At 48.9% G+C, this 16,153-nt stretch overlaps 1 protein-coding gene across 3 annotated transcripts in view; it reads left to right on the top strand.

Annotated features, from left to right (window-relative positions):
• Window positions 1–15,763, top strand: part of Gramd2a (GRAM domain containing 2A) — a 39,445-nt gene extending 23,682 nt beyond the window's left edge. For 2 of the 3 annotated variants that reach the window (XM_048424060.3, XM_085689171.2), the window contains exons 2-12: window positions 3,980–4,072; window positions 5,194–5,251; window positions 5,558–5,633; window positions 6,185–6,288; window positions 6,923–7,021; window positions 7,276–7,347; window positions 7,992–8,054; window positions 10,055–10,199; window positions 10,441–10,537; window positions 13,245–13,349; window positions 13,552–15,763. In XM_048424060.3, coding sequence (XP_048280017.2) covers window positions 3,980–4,072; window positions 5,194–5,251; window positions 5,558–5,633; window positions 6,185–6,288; window positions 6,923–7,021; window positions 7,276–7,347; window positions 7,992–8,054; window positions 10,055–10,199; window positions 10,441–10,537; window positions 13,245–13,349; window positions 13,552–13,555 — 916 coding nt within the window. In that variant the 3' untranslated portion in view covers window positions 13,556–15,763. Of the gene's footprint in view, window positions 1–3,979; window positions 4,073–5,193; window positions 5,252–5,557; window positions 5,634–6,184; window positions 6,289–6,922; window positions 7,022–7,275; window positions 7,348–7,991; window positions 8,055–10,054; window positions 10,200–10,440; window positions 10,538–13,244; window positions 13,354–13,551 lie in introns of those variants that run through there. The other variant, XM_085689172.2, reaches the window with a different exon arrangement.
• The last annotated feature ends 390 nt before the right edge of the window (window positions 15,764–16,153 follow it).

The following is a 16,153-nucleotide window of genomic DNA, read 5'->3' on the forward strand; positions in this document are numbered from 1 at the left end:
AGCTCAGGGTTGTAGGTATGATTTATTTTATTTTATTTTTTAAGGATTTACTTATTACGTATACAGTGTTGTGCCTGTACACCAGAAGAGGGCACCAGATCTCATTATAGATGGTTGTGAGCCACCATGTGGTTGCTAGGAATTGAACTCATGACCTCTGGAAGAACAGCCAGTGCTCTTAACTCCGGAGCCATCTCTCCAGCCTTGTAGGTATGATTTATGACCTTTGGGTTATGAGAAATTGCTTTCAGGAAAGATCGATGGCAGGGGGATGGACATCAGCTGCCTACAGAGTCAAGTAGAGGCCTGAGCTCCCTGCTCTTAAAGTTCCCCCATGGGTCAGAGTCCAAGTAGTTATCAGGTGCCCCATGGCCTGGCAGGTTCTAACGCGAGTGCTAGAAAGCCACTCAGCCTGAAGGTCTTCTTATGGTACTATGCTGCTTCTCTCTCTCTCTCTCTCTCTCTCTCTCTCTCTCTCTCCTCGCTCTCCTCGCTTATCTATTTATTCATTTTTTTCTTTTCTTTTCTTTTTTTTTTTTTGGTTTTTCAAGACAGGGTTTCTCTGTAGCTTTTGGAGCCTGTCCTGAAACTAGCTCTTGTAGACCAGGCTGGCCTCGAACTCACAGAGATCCCCCTGCCTCTGCCTCCTGAGTGCTGGGATTAAAGGCCCGGTTTATTTATTCATTTTTTTTTCAAGACAGGATTTCTCTGTGGAGCAGCCCTAGCTGTCCTGGAACTCACTTTGTAGACCAGGCTGGCCTCAAACTCACAGGGATCCACCTGCCTCTGCTTCCTGTGTGCCTACTATTCCTTTTCAATATTTATTACATTTGTTGACTTGTGTGTGCATGTAATGCACATATATGAGTATGGTGTGGGGGATATGTATGTGCTGCGGCAAGAATGTGGAGGTCAGAGGAAAATTTCATGGGAATCAATGTTCTCTTCCCAACATGTGACTCCCAGGGATTAGACTCAGGCCCTCAGGCTTAGTGGCAAGTCCCTTAATCTGCTGAACCATCTCACCAGCTCTTTTTTATTTTTTGAGACAGAGTCTTGATATGTAAGCTCTGGATGGCTTAAAAGTTGCTATGGTAGACCAGGGTAGCCTTAGGCATGCTGGGATTCCTTGCTTCTGCCTCCCAAGTGCTAGGATCACAGGTATGTGCTACAATGCCCCCAGCTCCATTGCCTGCCTTTCTTTCTCCCTTCTTTTTTCATTAATTATTTTATTTATGTACATGTGTATGTGCATATGTGTGGGCATATATGTGCTTTGGCACACATGTCAAAGTCAGAGGACAACTTTGGACAGTCTATTCTTTCCTTCCAGTATGTGGGTTCAGGGATTGAACTCAGGTTGTTGGGCTTGCCAGCAGGTGCCTTTATTCCCTGAGCCCTCTTTCTGGTCCACCTTTCTTACTAGACAGGTCCCAGTCCTTGAATTCTCTATGTAATCAACGATGACCTTGAACTTCTGCTCACCCCCCTCCCAAATTAAAGGACACAGTTTTTGCTATCAAATCAACAAAGATGAGAAAAGAAGATTTTCCGAATAGAACTTGGGTATGGGGAGTGGACAGCTTTTCAGGTGCTGGTCACTGGGTTAGTTGGCATAGCATATGCAGAGCAGTTTGAAGGTGGCTCTAAAGAGCTTGAGAAAAGTTGGTTTTCAGGCCTCTAGTTTTCCTTTTTAGAATTTATCTCAGATTGGGTGTGGTGGTGCACACCTTGAATCCAGCACTTGGGATGCAGAAGCAGGTAGATTTCTGTGAGTTTGAGGCCAGCCTGGTCTACAAAATGAATTCCAGGACAGCCAGGGCTGTTATACAGAGAAACCTTGTCTCGAAAAACCAAAAAGACTCTATCTCAGGAGTAAATGGTAACTTGGGAGAATTTCTATGGAACAACAAAAGTCACAGAACAGATTGTATGCTCTGCAATACATTTATATAAAACATTCATTTATGCTTAAGGTTAAGAAAATGGGTAAAAGACTTGAATAGAATTTTTCTTTTCTCCCCCTCTTCTTCCTTCTCTTCTTTGAAACAGGTTCACATTATGGAGTCTAGGCTGACCTCCAACTTGAGACCTGCTCCATGCTAGATAAGCACACTATCAACTGAACCACATCCTCAGCTCTTTTAGGGAATTGTTTTGGGGTGTGTGTGTGTGTGTGTGTGTGTGTGTGTGTGTGTGTATGTGTGTTGAGACAGGATTTCTCTATAGCACTGCCTGTCCTAGAACTGCAGACTGGGCTGACTTCATAGAGATCCGCCTACCTTTGCCTCTCTGAGTGCTGGGATGTAAGGTGTACACCACCATCCCCCCAGAAACTTTTAGGGAAGTTTTTAATGGATGATTTCAATCGTTTATAAATGCTTTAGACTTACCACATTCTTTACAGCAAACATTAAAAGGTTAGGAGAAAAGCCCTCTGCAAAGTGGGAAGGGATAAAGCCAAGTATACCCAGAAACTAACCTGAGGGGCCAGAGGATCAAATTGCAAGAATAGTCTGTTACTTCCTTCAGTAAATACAATCATGAGTCATTTAGCCACAAAGAAACATTCTGAGACATGTGTCATTAGTAGATCTTGCTGTTGTGCAAACACAGAGTGTGCTTACAGGAACCAAGACATCGCTGGGTGGTGTATCTTAGGGAGCTATGTCACAGGTGAGTTGCCCATCATGGGCTGAAACAGCACGCGGTGTAAAACTGTGTGTGGTGATATGCATGTCAAACCTTCTATGAGGCTGAGGAGATAGGTCACCGGGTCACACGGGACTAGGCCAATGTTATAAGTGAGGTTGACAGATCTTCACAATGTGACACTGGACAGGGCCTGTCCCTTGTCAGGGTTAACTTTTTTTCTGATCTGTATGATGTTGTGGTTGCGGGGTGTCAGCCTAGATAAACTCTGAGGGTCCTGGAGGACCTTGGGCCAAGTCTGTAATTCTGTCTCTTAAAGAAGACAAAGTGTTTGTCTGCATGTGCCTGTGAGGGCACACGTGGGTGTGGCAGTTGTCCAAGCCCATGGATGCACACACGTGTGGAAGCTGTTGTTATTTTTGTCTCTCATTGGCCTGGAGCTTTCCCAGGAGATTTGGCTGGCTGCCTAGTGAGCCCACTGCCCATCTCTGCCTCTCCAGTACTTGGATTACAGTACGTGCTGCCATGCCTGGTATCTTTACGTGGGTTCTGAGGATCGCCTTGGGGTCTTTCTGTTTGCAAGGAAGCCCTTTGCAGACTGAGCTCTCTCCCCAGCCTGAAAAAGGATATTTTTGAAATAGCTTGGCTGTCATGACTGAGGTACTCTCATTGTCTGAAAGTGACTTAAGCCACCACTTCCGAGTCTGGGCAGTCCACTCCCTCCTCGCAGCCACCCTCCCTTGTAGGCTGACTGGAATCTACCTTCCACATCTCTAATGGCATTTGATAAAGGACCCTGTACATTGCAGCCTTTCCCAGAAACTGATAGTTTACAGTAGCTGCCAGGGCACCTTAGAAACTTTCACTTTCAACATGAACACGTCTGTGTCCGTCCTCCAGGGTGGGGCTGGAGGCTCAACTCTTCCTAGACTTGCAAGCAGTTGCCTAGAAATTAAAACGAGGTAGACAGACTGATCTTTTGTTCTGGGCCAGGTATTAACTGAACTTTAGGTTTCTAGGCAAGACGCTGTGGGAGACACCTTCCAGTAGACAAAATGCAAATGAAGGTGACATAGTATGGCCTATCAAATGGGCAGAAGTGAGAACAGTGCTTGGAAATGGGAAAATGAGCTCCCTCTCCGAAGGCTGGTCACTGGGTCAATGGGCACAGCCTTTGGAAGCGACTCCAAATTATGACATCTTCAACTTTACACTGTACATCAAGCAAGGGCAGGGGACAGACCCGCTGCTCTGGATGGACAGAGTGAGGCTGATAGGAAAAGACGTCCCTACTCTTCCTTTCTAACATGGACACATTTCCCTCTAGCAAACAACAAATGCATGGGAAGACAGCGTCTCTGAAGAGCTCTGCACCCTGCACAGAGAAACCAGAAAAGGTCCAGGAACCCCCAGGTGACAGGTGAGGCCCCTTTCCGATCACACACAAGTCCAGACTAGGAAGGGTGGGGACTGTCAGGAGGTGACCTGCTCGTGGCTGGACATTAAGGGACCGGAAAGATCCCTTTGTCAATAAAGCACTGGTCTTTCCAAGCACGAGGACCTGAGTTCAATCCCCAGTGCCCATGTGAGAGAAAAAGGCTGATTGTGGCGATGTGTTTTTCTAATTCTGGTGCCAGGGAGGTAGAGACAGGAGAATCTCACTGGACAGCCAGCCTAGCCTAACGGGAGGGCTCCAGACAGGTGAGAGACCCTGACTCAAAAGAGGTGGATGGCATTCTTGAGGATTGCTCTCAAGGTTGTCCTCCGGCCCCCCCCCCACACACAGACACACAGACAGACAGACATATAAATATGAGAGGTGGGGGCATCGTAGGTCTGAGTCGGGCAGAACACCTTAGCACACCTTGTAGCCTGCTGAGGCCTCTTCCTCCCACCCTTCCAGCCTGACCCAGTGCATTGGAACCTTGCAGGGACCAGGCTTCTCAGGTTACCAGTTTCTTCCCTGCCCACCTGTCCTTGGGCCAACCTGGCCAGAGCAATGCTTTGTATTTCAGCACGTTCTTTCCTGCTCAGTAGCCTCAGTCAGTCAGTTGAATGTGCTCAGTGCCTCAATGAGGAGGTGCACGCTGCCCCAGGAGGCCGTAAGGAGGGCAGATCTGTCTGTATCATGGCCCTGGAGCTGTGAGTCTAACGCTTCTGGCTTGTACACCCTTAGACTATGGTCCCTGAACCCACATTGCTTGTGCCTCTGCCTACTCCTTGGCTAGAGAAATTGGGGTGTCTTTGCTGCTCAGGGCTGAGCAGCTCCTCAGCATTGTGGGAGACGGAGGCTCAGGCCAAGCATACCTTTGTGGGTGTCACTCAAATCTGCTTGGGAAGGCGGCCTCGCAAGTGCCCTTCCCCAGGGATGAGCAGCGTGCTTGCAGTCCTTACCACTTTACTGTGTCTCTTAGAGAAGGGCCTTAGTCGCCAATCTCTGCTCCAATCTTCTGGCTCAAAGCCAGGGCAGAACTGGCACTGAGGATACATGGGCCGGACTCAAGGGTTCCTTGTCCCTGGAATGAAATTTCTCCTTTGCAGCCTACACTGGTCAGAAGGCTCGAAGGGTGAAGAGATAAAGAAGTATGGCCGGGAAGGGGTAAGTGTGTGGAGGCCCCCTTTGTCTGCTCTCTGAGGGAGGTGTACTGGGATGCCTGAATTCACTATTGACCTCTTGGCCACTAGGCCTGTTAGCAGAAGCCCCAGGAGACCCGAGTGAGAGCCTTGCCTTGATGGGGATGGTGTGTTCCCTGTAGTCACCAGCTCCCTGTAAGAACTCAACATTACCAGGAGATAAGCTAGACTTGGAACTCAGCCCTTCACACCCTTGATCTCCCGGTGACCAGAGCAGGGCCCTGTGGTGGTCTGACCGCTAGCCTCTCAGAGCCGGGTCTTGTGTTTGCAGACACCACTGAACAAGTACAACCAGCAGTACCACAAGCTGTTTAAAGACATCCCCTTGGAAGAGATGGTTCTCAAAGGTGAGCACGGCTGCTGGGTACCCAGGCCTTTTCTTGGGAGCCTTTGTGCTTAATTTACATGTGGGAATGACTTAGATGCGGCAGGTCCTTCTTTCTGCAAAAGCCTGAGGAGACAGTGTGGTGTGGGATGCGGGGTTGAGTTCTGCAGGTTTGTGGGAGGAAAGCTCTTTCCGTTCCGCTCTCAATGCAGACAGAGTGTTGTCCCCTGCCCAGACCCCGCCCTGAGCACATAGGGACATTTGTACAAGCTAGATCCTCTTCTCGGGGCAGGGTAAAGCCTCTTCCTGAGGTAACAGGAATCTGGGGCTAGAGACCTGGACAGGAAGTTGCTCAGACCTTGTGGACAGTGGAGAAAGAGGAAACATCTAGTAGTCTAGTGGGGTGGAGTGGGACACTTGGGATTCTCAGAAGGACTCTTTGCGTGCTTGTGGGATAGACTGGGAATGGGGACAGGAGAGTCTGAGGACAGGTGAAGAGGTAAGAGGGTCCGGACCTGGGCCTTCTCTGAGTTAACCTTCCTCATGGCCATCCTTTCTCCTGTGACTTCCCAGTGTGTTCCTGTGCCCTCCAGAGAGACCTCCTTCTCCATGGCCGGCTCTATATCTCTCCTAACTGGCTCTGCTTCCATGCCAGCCTCTTTGGCAAGGATATCAAGGTAGTCATGAGTGGTGAGGGTTGCTAGGAACCAGTAAGGCCCTTGCCCGGGACCAGAGGAGGGACGGTCTCCTGTCCTGTATGCATGCCTCTAGCCATGTCCTCAGCACATGGTGAAGCCTCTCACTGGCTGGATGAGCAGCACTAAGGTATCTCATCCCATGTTCAGGGAAGTAGTTCTCTTCCTCCAAAAACACAGATGATTCTACATCTGCTGGCCTGAACGATGGACAGCTAAATTATACTGGCTTCAGATATATCAGAAATGAATTCAGGGTCTGAGTCTGGTGTCATTTTCAGGGAGAGTCACTGGGTGTGACTAAGGGCCAGCTCAGGGGACTCGGTGAGTAGTCGAACAATTGTCTTTAGAGTCTTGGATAACAGGGATCATGCGCAGAGGAGAATCTGAAGCAGCATGTGTTATCCAGGCTGGGGCACAGAGGTGGGCATAGTTGGAAGGAGACCCTGAATGAGACCATGAAAGGTCTAGATGCCCCCTGCTACCACACACAAGCAAGGCTTCACCAGGGTGTGCATTCTTGGCTGAGTGCCAGCTGTGTCTACACCCAGGGCCTGTGTTCTTGGGGGGTAAGTCCTGAGAGAAGCATGCCTCTCTCTCTCTTTCTCTCTCTCAGGTGGTCATTCCTGTGGTATCTGTGCAATTGATCAAAAAACACAAGATGGCGCGACTCCTTCCCAATGGACTGGCCATCACCACCAACACTAGCCAGAAGGTCTGTGGGTCTCCGGGCCAACGACTTCTCCTGTCCTTCTCCCCACCATAGCTCTCGACACTCATGGCCTGATGCTGGCCTGCTTACTCCCAGACTTGGACTTCTTACCCTGTAGCTGTTCCAGGTGGTGGTCTTGTTGGTTCTCATGGCCCCGTCCACCTCTGGGCTTGGCCCTGATCCATGGGCATGGTCTGCTGGTACGGCAAGAAGCCCCATCTCACTCTAGTCCTTTCTGTTTTCCTTGCATGTCCCAGTACGTCTTTGTGTCTCTGCTCTCCCGGGACAGTGTTTATGATGTGCTGAGGAGGGTCTGCACCCACCTGCAGGTATGGAACCCAGAGGCAAAGTTGACCTAGGAGGCTGCACCCAGGTCACGGGAGAAGGCAATTCGGGGAGATTAACCTGTCTCTCTAGCACCAGGAATGGGAGCAGAGAGAGGGGACTTACTGTCGGAGCTCAATACACCAGAGACTGTATTTGAACTCTGCATCACTGATATATCTTTTGGGTTGTTGTTTTTGTTTTTGTTTTTTGAGTCAGGGTTTCTCTGTGTATCTCTGGCTGTCCTGGAACTAACTCTGTAGACCAGGCTGGCCTTGAACTCACAGAGATCCACCTGCCTCTACGTCCCTGAGTGCTGGGCTTAAAGGTGTGCCCCACCACCACCTGGCATTGGCATATCTTTTGGCCAGTCTTGGTGTGTCCCCACCTATGCTTCCTAAGTGTAGAGATACAGGGGCATATGGCTGCTTCTCAGTGTACCCTATGGCTAAGGTGAAGAAAGGGAAGTAGGATGGGGGCAGGGGCATGGAAAATGAGTTGCTTGGGATTTGCTTCCCTACAGTAGTACAAAACACCCCCAATTCCCCACTGTGTAGAAACTCTGACCTGGAATTTACCCGACACAGGCAGCGTGTTTGTGGGGCCTCCCCGTGTTTGATCTCGCCTGTTTCTCCCCTTTCCTCCCCAGCCTTCCAGCAAGAAGAGTCTGAGTGTGAGGAAATGCTCTGAGGAAGCTGAGTGCGAGTCTCCGGTGAGAGCTGAGGCTGGGAGCCAGGGCCTGTGAGGGAGCGGGGCTCCAAAACCTTAGGGCCACCTTGTAGAATTAGGGTACGGGTTCTAGAGCCAGTGGCCACACTGGTAAGGGACTCCTAGACTGCATGCCATGTGGAGCACTTTAGGCCTCAGCAGATTTGCCGACTCTGACAGAAGTATGTCCCCCAAACACTGGCTGGGCTGAGTCCCAAACCAAATGGATGCAAAGCCAGCCAGCCATCCTCTTTCTTTTCTCAGAGGAAGGAGGACTTGCAAAGCCACAGACATGTCCTTAGACAAGAACTCCAAAGCCAGGCGCTGGGGCGGTGGTTCTGTGGTTAGGAACACTCTGTGGTTAAGAGTGGTTGCTGCTCTTGCAGAGGACATACAACAGGCAACACACACACACATAATACAACAGGCAACACACACACACAATACAACAGGCAACACACACACACACACAATACAACAGGCAAAACACACACACACAATACAACAGGCAAAACACACACACACATAATACAACAGGCAAAACACACACACAGACAAATACAAGCAGGCAACACACACACACATAATACAACAGGCAAAACACACACAGACAAATACAAGCAGGCAACACACACACACATAATACAACAGGCAAAACACACACAGACAAATACAAGCAGGCAACACACACACACACATAATACAACAGGCAAAACACACACACACATAATACAACAGGCAAAACACACACACATAATACAACAGGCAAAACACACACACATAATACAACAGGCAAAACACACACACATAATACAACAGGCAAAACACACACACACATAATACAACAGGCAAAACACACACACACATAATACAACAGGCAAAACACACACACACATAATACAACAGGCAAAACACACACACACATAATACAACAGGCAAAACACACACACACATAATACAACAGGCAAAACACACACAGACAAATACAAGCAGGCAAAACACACACACACAAAAACAAGCAGGCAACACAGACAAATACAAGCAGACAAAACACCACACACAAATACAAGCAGGCAAAATACACACACACACAAGCAGGCAAACACACACACACACATACAAAATGAATACGTTAAAAAACAAAAGAACCCCAAAGCTGTCACTGACAACCCAGACTTCTGCTTTTCTCCGGGAGCTAAGGCCCTGTGTAGGAATAGTTGAGTTCTGAGGGCAGAGATGAAGTGTCGGTGACCTCGAAGTGTTTAGAGCCTCCTCAGTGACTATGAAGCATTTAGCCAGGCATGCAGTATACAGAATATCATGCCAGGAGTAGAAGTCGTTGTTTCCTTTTGTATTAATTGGAACCATAATTCACCTCTGCCAAGGTCAGTGGCTTGTTCAGAGTTAGGATCTAGATTAAATAAGCCATAATTTGTACCATCTGAGGCAGTCTTGAACTCAGATCTGAGCACGTACTCGGGTTGTCTGACCGAAGATGACCACGGTACTTCTTCACTGTAGTCTTCAGACATATTGTTTGGGGGGAGGAGGTTTCATTTTCTTCAGTGTTTTAGCTACTGATAAGTTGCCCATGCTCATACAAGCAAACTCAAAAACTCAGTGGATCAAAAACAACAACCATAAAGCAATAGGTACGAAAGGAGGCGGGGACAAGACGCTAAGACAAAAAGGACCAGCGGGGACAAGAGTAAAAATGATAACAGAAGGAACAAATGGTTATGGTGCATTGTATATGTACGAAATCATTTAAAATGACATAAAATTCAACCAAATGTCTTTTCAGTAGTAATATTGAATGGTATAATTACAGTTACTAATACTTAAAAGATGCTTTCTGACCAAAGGGTGATATAACCAAGGAGTTTCCAGAAGAACCATGCTGTTGCTATAGTCCTCTCCTGAGTAGGCATCTGGAGAAAATCTTGATAACCCTGGAGTGGGCTCCTTAGGACCGGGGATGCTCATAGTCTGTCTTCTCCACAGGAAGTCCTTATTCCTGAGATGAAGTGGAGAAAAGTGTGCCCAGCCTCCACTTCCCTGTCACTCCCAGACAACATCTCTTGTGTCTCTCGGATACCTCCAGACTCCACAGATAGCTGCTTCCCCTCCAGAAAGCCTCCAGGATCTGGTGAGTTCAGGATCTTGTCTGTGGCAACTGCTTGTAGAGTCTTAACCCTTTTTCTCACTTCTACGCAAAGAGCCCCGCGTGGCCAGCCAGGCTTCTGAGAGCTGTTTCTTTCTTTCTCCAAATCCATATGGAAAGTCCAAGAGCCCAAGCAGCTTCAGCACATGAAGGGAGGGGGAGCTGCCCCACTCTGGTTGGGACCCCGAGTGCCCCAGGAAGATGCCTAGCTGCTCTCCCATTGCAGAGGCCGTCTGTGAGGAAGATGCGTTGGAGGAAGAGCCCACCATGGACCAGGAATTGAGGCTGTGGGATTCTCGGCTTCTCAAAGTCATCTTTGTGATGTAGGTGTCTATACCAAGCGAGGTCTGTAACCCAGAGTGGCAGTCGTCATGGTGATTATGGTTTAACGGGGGTTTTAGAGGGCTGACTGTTACCTAGACCCAAGGGGATGGTCCAGAGCAACTCCAAGTTCTGAAGGTCTCGTGACCCATCCTCCCAGCTTTATGTCTGAGTCCTCATATTCAGACTTCAGGCAGTGCTATGGCAAGGGGCAGGGTAAACTGTTGAGAAAAGGAAAAGTTGCTGCCCGGGCTTGGGGAGCTATCGGATAACTGAGAGAAATACTAGCCAGAGAAACCCGTTTTCTCCACTGCCTACCATCAGGACAATTTTCAGAATCCCTGGCTTGTCTGTATCCCTCTCTCCTTATTCTTTTTTTTATAACATGTTTATATGCATGCATGTTCAAATGTATGTGATTGCATGTATGTATGTATGTATATATATATATATATATATATATATATATATATATATATACATACCTGTGCCCATGAAGGCCAAAGATTAACACTAACATTGTAAGTGTCTTTCCTGATTGCTTTCCAACTTATTTTTTTTTAAGATTTATTTATTTATTGTGTATACAGTATTCTGCCTACATGCATGCCTGCAGGCCAGAAGAGGGCACCAAATCTCATTACAGATGGTTGTGAGCCACCATGTGGTTGCTGGGAATTGAACTCAGGGCCTTTAGAAGAGCAGGCGGTGCTCTTAACCACTGAACCATCTCTCCAGCCTGCTTTCCAACTTCTATATGGAGGCAGGATCTCTCATTTGAACTAGCCTGGGGAGAGGCTGTAGTCATTGCCCAGGTCATCACCTAGGGTTAGAGAGTGGCTGAAGGGAGGAGCCACATCTGCAGAAGAGGGCATCCCCTGTTTATGAAAATCATGTGGTCAAAGCCTAGGAACTCCCAGAGTTGTGAAGAGGGCCTGGGTCTGGTACACCTCCAGGCATTAGCCAGGCCTTACCTTCCGCTGTGTTGGTGGTAGACGCAGTCCAACAGACAATTGGCACAGGGCCGCTGCTTTGGGGAACAGAAGACTGGGGAACAGAAGACCGTAACAGGAGTCGGGGTAGGGGTGGGGAGGCAGATGAGGGGGAAAGACCCACACTGATTTACTTTGTAGGCCAAAAACCCAGAGGTTTCCAATTGAGACTGGTGGCTGGTAAGCCCTAGTAAATTGGCAAGGGGCCACGTGCTATGTGATATGGGTCTCGGAAAAGAGACCGAGATGCGAGGGGCTGGGATGTGGGACCCCGAATCATCCTGCTGGTTTGGGCACCAAATGTTAGATGGGGTCGACGGAGGCAACATGGAAATACAGGGTAGAAGATGGGCACCCCCAGAAACAGAATTGTTCTTTAATCAGGACAGCTGAAGGACTGCACTTCGCTGTGCAAGTGAGACTGTGTCTGTGTGGCATGGGGGTCTTGGGGGCTTAATAGGGTAGAAAAGGGGGAGCTTTGGGATGGAAGAGTCCGTCAGCAGGTCCGTTCCCCTGAAGTCTGGAAGTGGGAGATACCAGTGAGGTTAATCTGTGGAGCTCAGAAACTCCCACGGATGTTCTCAGTCAAGCCAATGTTCCTGTCTGGAGCATCTCAACCCACCCAAGGCTTTTAGATTGTTAACCTTGCATCACCCACATCCTCTGTCTCTGCCGTCTAGGTTTGCTTTTCAGCCCCAGCCTTTGTAGGGGAATGGGCCAGCTTAGAGATTGACATCACCTTAATGGCCCCTGGAGAAGCTGTAGGAAACACCAAGGTGGCTAGTAAGAAAGAAAGTAGGATAATCATTTTATCTGGCTTCCTCCGTGGCTCAGCTGAAGGGCCTCGATAGAATTCTTGCTAACTGTAAGGACATTTCTGCAGTGACAAGTCTCAGGCCATCCTTGTGGCCTTTAAGAAGAACGATGCCAGGCCTACTTAATGAATGGGAGCAAAGGGCTCTTTAAAGCCTGCTGTTTGGAGAATGGGGGAGTGCTCCTGCTGTTTCTGGTGAGCCTCCATGAATGCCCTTTCTTCAGGAGAAAGGCTCGACTCCTAGGTGGCACTTGATGCACCTGTAATCCCACGCTGTAACTTGGAGGCTAAGGTAGGAGGATCGTGGAGCTGAGTTCAGTCTGAACTGCTTAGTAAGTTCCAGGCCAGCTTGGGCTATGTATTCAGACTGTCTTAAAAACAAAGCTAAGCTAAACTAAAAAAATATATGGAGGTGTAGCTCAGTTGTAGGGTGCTGTCCTAGCAGGCACAAAGCCCTGGGTTTGATCCCCCAGCACCGTATAAACGAGGCACGACAGCATGTGCCTATAACCCTAGCAATTGGGAGTGGAAACAGAAGGCTCAAGACTTCAAGGCCATCCTTGACTACATATGACTTTTGAGGCCAGCCTGGGCTACATGTAATGTAACTCTCTCTCAACAAAGCAAACCAGGGACTGGAGAGCTGGCTCAGCAGTTCAGCCTGCTTGCCTTCCTTACACAGTTCTGTTTTCTAATGCCTGTGTCAGATGCTTGCAACCACTTGTAACTCCAGTTCTAGATGAACTGATGCCCTCTTCTGGCCTCTGTGGATGCACACACACACACACACACACACACACACACACACACACACACACGAGAGAGAGAGAGAGAGAGAGAGAGAGAGAGAGAGAGAGAATATGAAGAACCCAAGTCACCCCCTCACTGCTCCTGTTTCTCCAGGATCTGCTTCTTAGTGGTGTCTTCGTCCTATCTGGCATTCCGCATCTCCCGGCTGGAACAACAGTTATGTTCTTTGAACTGGGGCGGTCCACTCCCAGGGAACAGGTGAGGCCCTTTCTCTTCCTAATGACTTTGGTCAGGGCCAGGCTGCTACAGCCCTGATTGAACACGGCTCTGTTTTGAACTGGCTTGGGTTTGAGCAGGGTTGGGTATGTGTGCAGGGTACCAGATCTCACTCTGGCCCACTCTCGAGGGGTGCAGGGTCTTTGGACCTTCCCTCTGATCTGAGCATCTTTCTTGTGTGCAGGTAACAGTCGCTCGGTCTTCATCCCCACACCTTGTCCAAGGATGCTCTGGGTGCTGTCTCTACCAACGATTCCTGGGGTTTATACTGCAGTTGTGTTGAGAACAAGAATGAAGGACAATATTCTAGATCTTTCCTCCAGCCCCTTCCCCCAACACTTCTTCTCCCAGTGAGTGTTCTGAAGTACCCGTTTACAGATTAACTGGCTTCTACAGTTTTTGGACTCAAACAAAATGTTAGATCTTTTGTTTTTAATCAGTTGAGGAGTTCTGTACACTAAGCCTCAGCGACCACTTAAATGATAGAAAACATATTAACTTGTTTTTTTGAAAGCAGCGGTTCTGGCACACTGACAGAGCCCTGGGGGCCTCCTCCAGGGACAAAGGGCATGCTTTCATACCTGGATTGCTGCTTGCTGTCACATGACGCACTCCTGTGGGCGTTCGGGGAGTGACAGAGGCTCAGCGCGCCTCTGTGAGCTCTGCTGCTTCCCCACACTCTGTGATCTCACGTGGGCCTCTCAGAATCTTTGCTCCGGAGCCCTCAGGACTTCTCTGCCTGGAGCAGGCACTTTCTCACCTGTGAGAAAGCTGGAGCATAGAGAACAGAGCTCACGGCAGGGAGTTAGCAAGAGACCAAACTTAGTGCTCTTAGCTGAGCTGGGGCTCTGGGCTGGCCATGAACTTGGAAAGAGGCTTTCTGCAGGAGAAGATGGGGGTGGTGGCTGAGATTGGAGGTCCCAGAATCCCCATTCTGCAGCGGCCCCCTCTTTGGTATGACAAGTGGAACAGAGACTTTGGTATTTGGTACTAGGTCTATTCCCAGTGGTCACAGACATTTCCAAGGCCCTGGACATAAGCAATGGGACAGTGAGGAATTTGAGGTCCAACTGCTGGCCTACTTCCTTCATGACCAACTGCATGTCTCAGGGCAGCTTGGCTGGACGGTGGGATTGACAGTGTTGGGCCACATCTTGACAGAGCTCACTTATGTTACCTGTGGTCCATAGGCTACCAGCCAGTCTGTAGGATCCGGTAATCATAAATAAGATAGAGGTGTCCGGGTGGGACAGGTTCAATGAGAGACCAGGTAAAATGATCTCTCTGACCCCTTGGGAAGAAGATGGGAGGTAATGAAATGGGTGCCTCCTGATGGTTTTTTTTTTGCCATAAAGAGTCTTCCCCTGTCTACTTTTCTCTTAAAAGAACTCTGGTTCATCTCCTCAGGACTCTTATCTGCTAAGACAGTGCCTTAGAAGGGCCTTAGGGAGGAAGCCGGAGGTATCATGGGAAGGCACAGGTGGTGGGTAGGGTGGCAGTAGGAATAGCCACTGTTTCCCCGCTCTGATGCCAGGAGGTTATCTGGGGGAGGAAACCCAAGTGGAAATCACCGCAGAGCTGTGATTGTCTCATTGAGGACAAATCCAGACAGGACTGGAGAAAGGACAGTAGGTGACAACTCCCTGAGTTCAGACTACAGGTCTCTGCATCACCCCCTGTTGTAGGTTCCAGGACTGAATGCAGAGCCCAGCCTTGTATGTTGTTTGTACCAAATCTTTACATCTCAGGTGAAACCCAGTGTCCCCTTGGTTCTCCTCCCAGGGCCACCCCATCAAATGCCCATCCTTTAACTCTTTGTTTTAGCCACTCCCCATCATAATTTCCCATCGAGTTTCCATGGAAACAATCCTTATTGCCCCAGGACTTTCCCTCCATGGTCCCTGCCAAAAGATGGGAGAACAAATCCATTCTCTGAGCCTTGCTAGGTTGAGCCAGGGTTCATGAGAGGTGTGCCAAGTCACAGGTGGCCGTGCCAACATGCCGTGGAAAGCCTGGTCTCCAGCCAGACCAAGGCTCAGAAAGGGCAGGAGACAGGCTATAGGGTAGCTGGCTTTGGAGGTAAACTTGGGGCCGGGGCCTTGAGTGATACAGGTGTGTCCATCCCTCTGGAGGGTCGTCTCTTTCCTTCACCCCTCTATCCCCACATCCAGCTCCTCTAGAGGGTCTGCCTGTCTGCTGTGACCGTTCACAGTCTATGAGTATTTATCCATTCCCAACTGCACTGGCTAATGCTCTTTTGATTCTCTGAGGGTTTGGTTCAACAAGAGTGGGTTGTTCCACCATGGCATTAGCCTCTGAACTTTAGAAAAATGGGTTAAAGCACAGGGACTGAAAATAATGTTTTTTTAAAAAATAAAATCTTGATTTTTCTAGTGTCCTGTGGTATGGAAGTTCACTTTATCATGGGTGTGTGTGTGTTTAAGCCAGAAGACAACTTTGGGTATTGTTCCTCAGGCACCAGCTCCCTTGAGACAGGGTCTCAATGCCTGTAATGGGATGAGACTAGACTAGACTAGACTGGCCTAGACAGCCTTAGTGCTGCCCCTGATTCCACTCCCCAGCGCTACAGTTATGCGCATGCTCCACCATACCTGACTTTGTTGTTGTTGTTATTTGTTTTTTGTTTTTCGAGACAGAGTTTCTCTGTAGCTTTGGAGCCTGTCCTGGAACTAATTCTTGTAGACCAGGCTGGCCTCGAACTCACAGAGATCTGCCTTAAAGGCGCACACCACCACCACCCGGCAATACCTGGCTTTTTTTATATG

Source organism: Myodes glareolus, chromosome 4 (genome assembly GCF_982192425.1).
Source record: "Myodes glareolus chromosome 4, mMyoGla1.1, whole genome shotgun sequence".
Lineage (NCBI taxonomy): Eukaryota > Metazoa > Chordata > Mammalia > Rodentia > Cricetidae > Myodes > Myodes glareolus.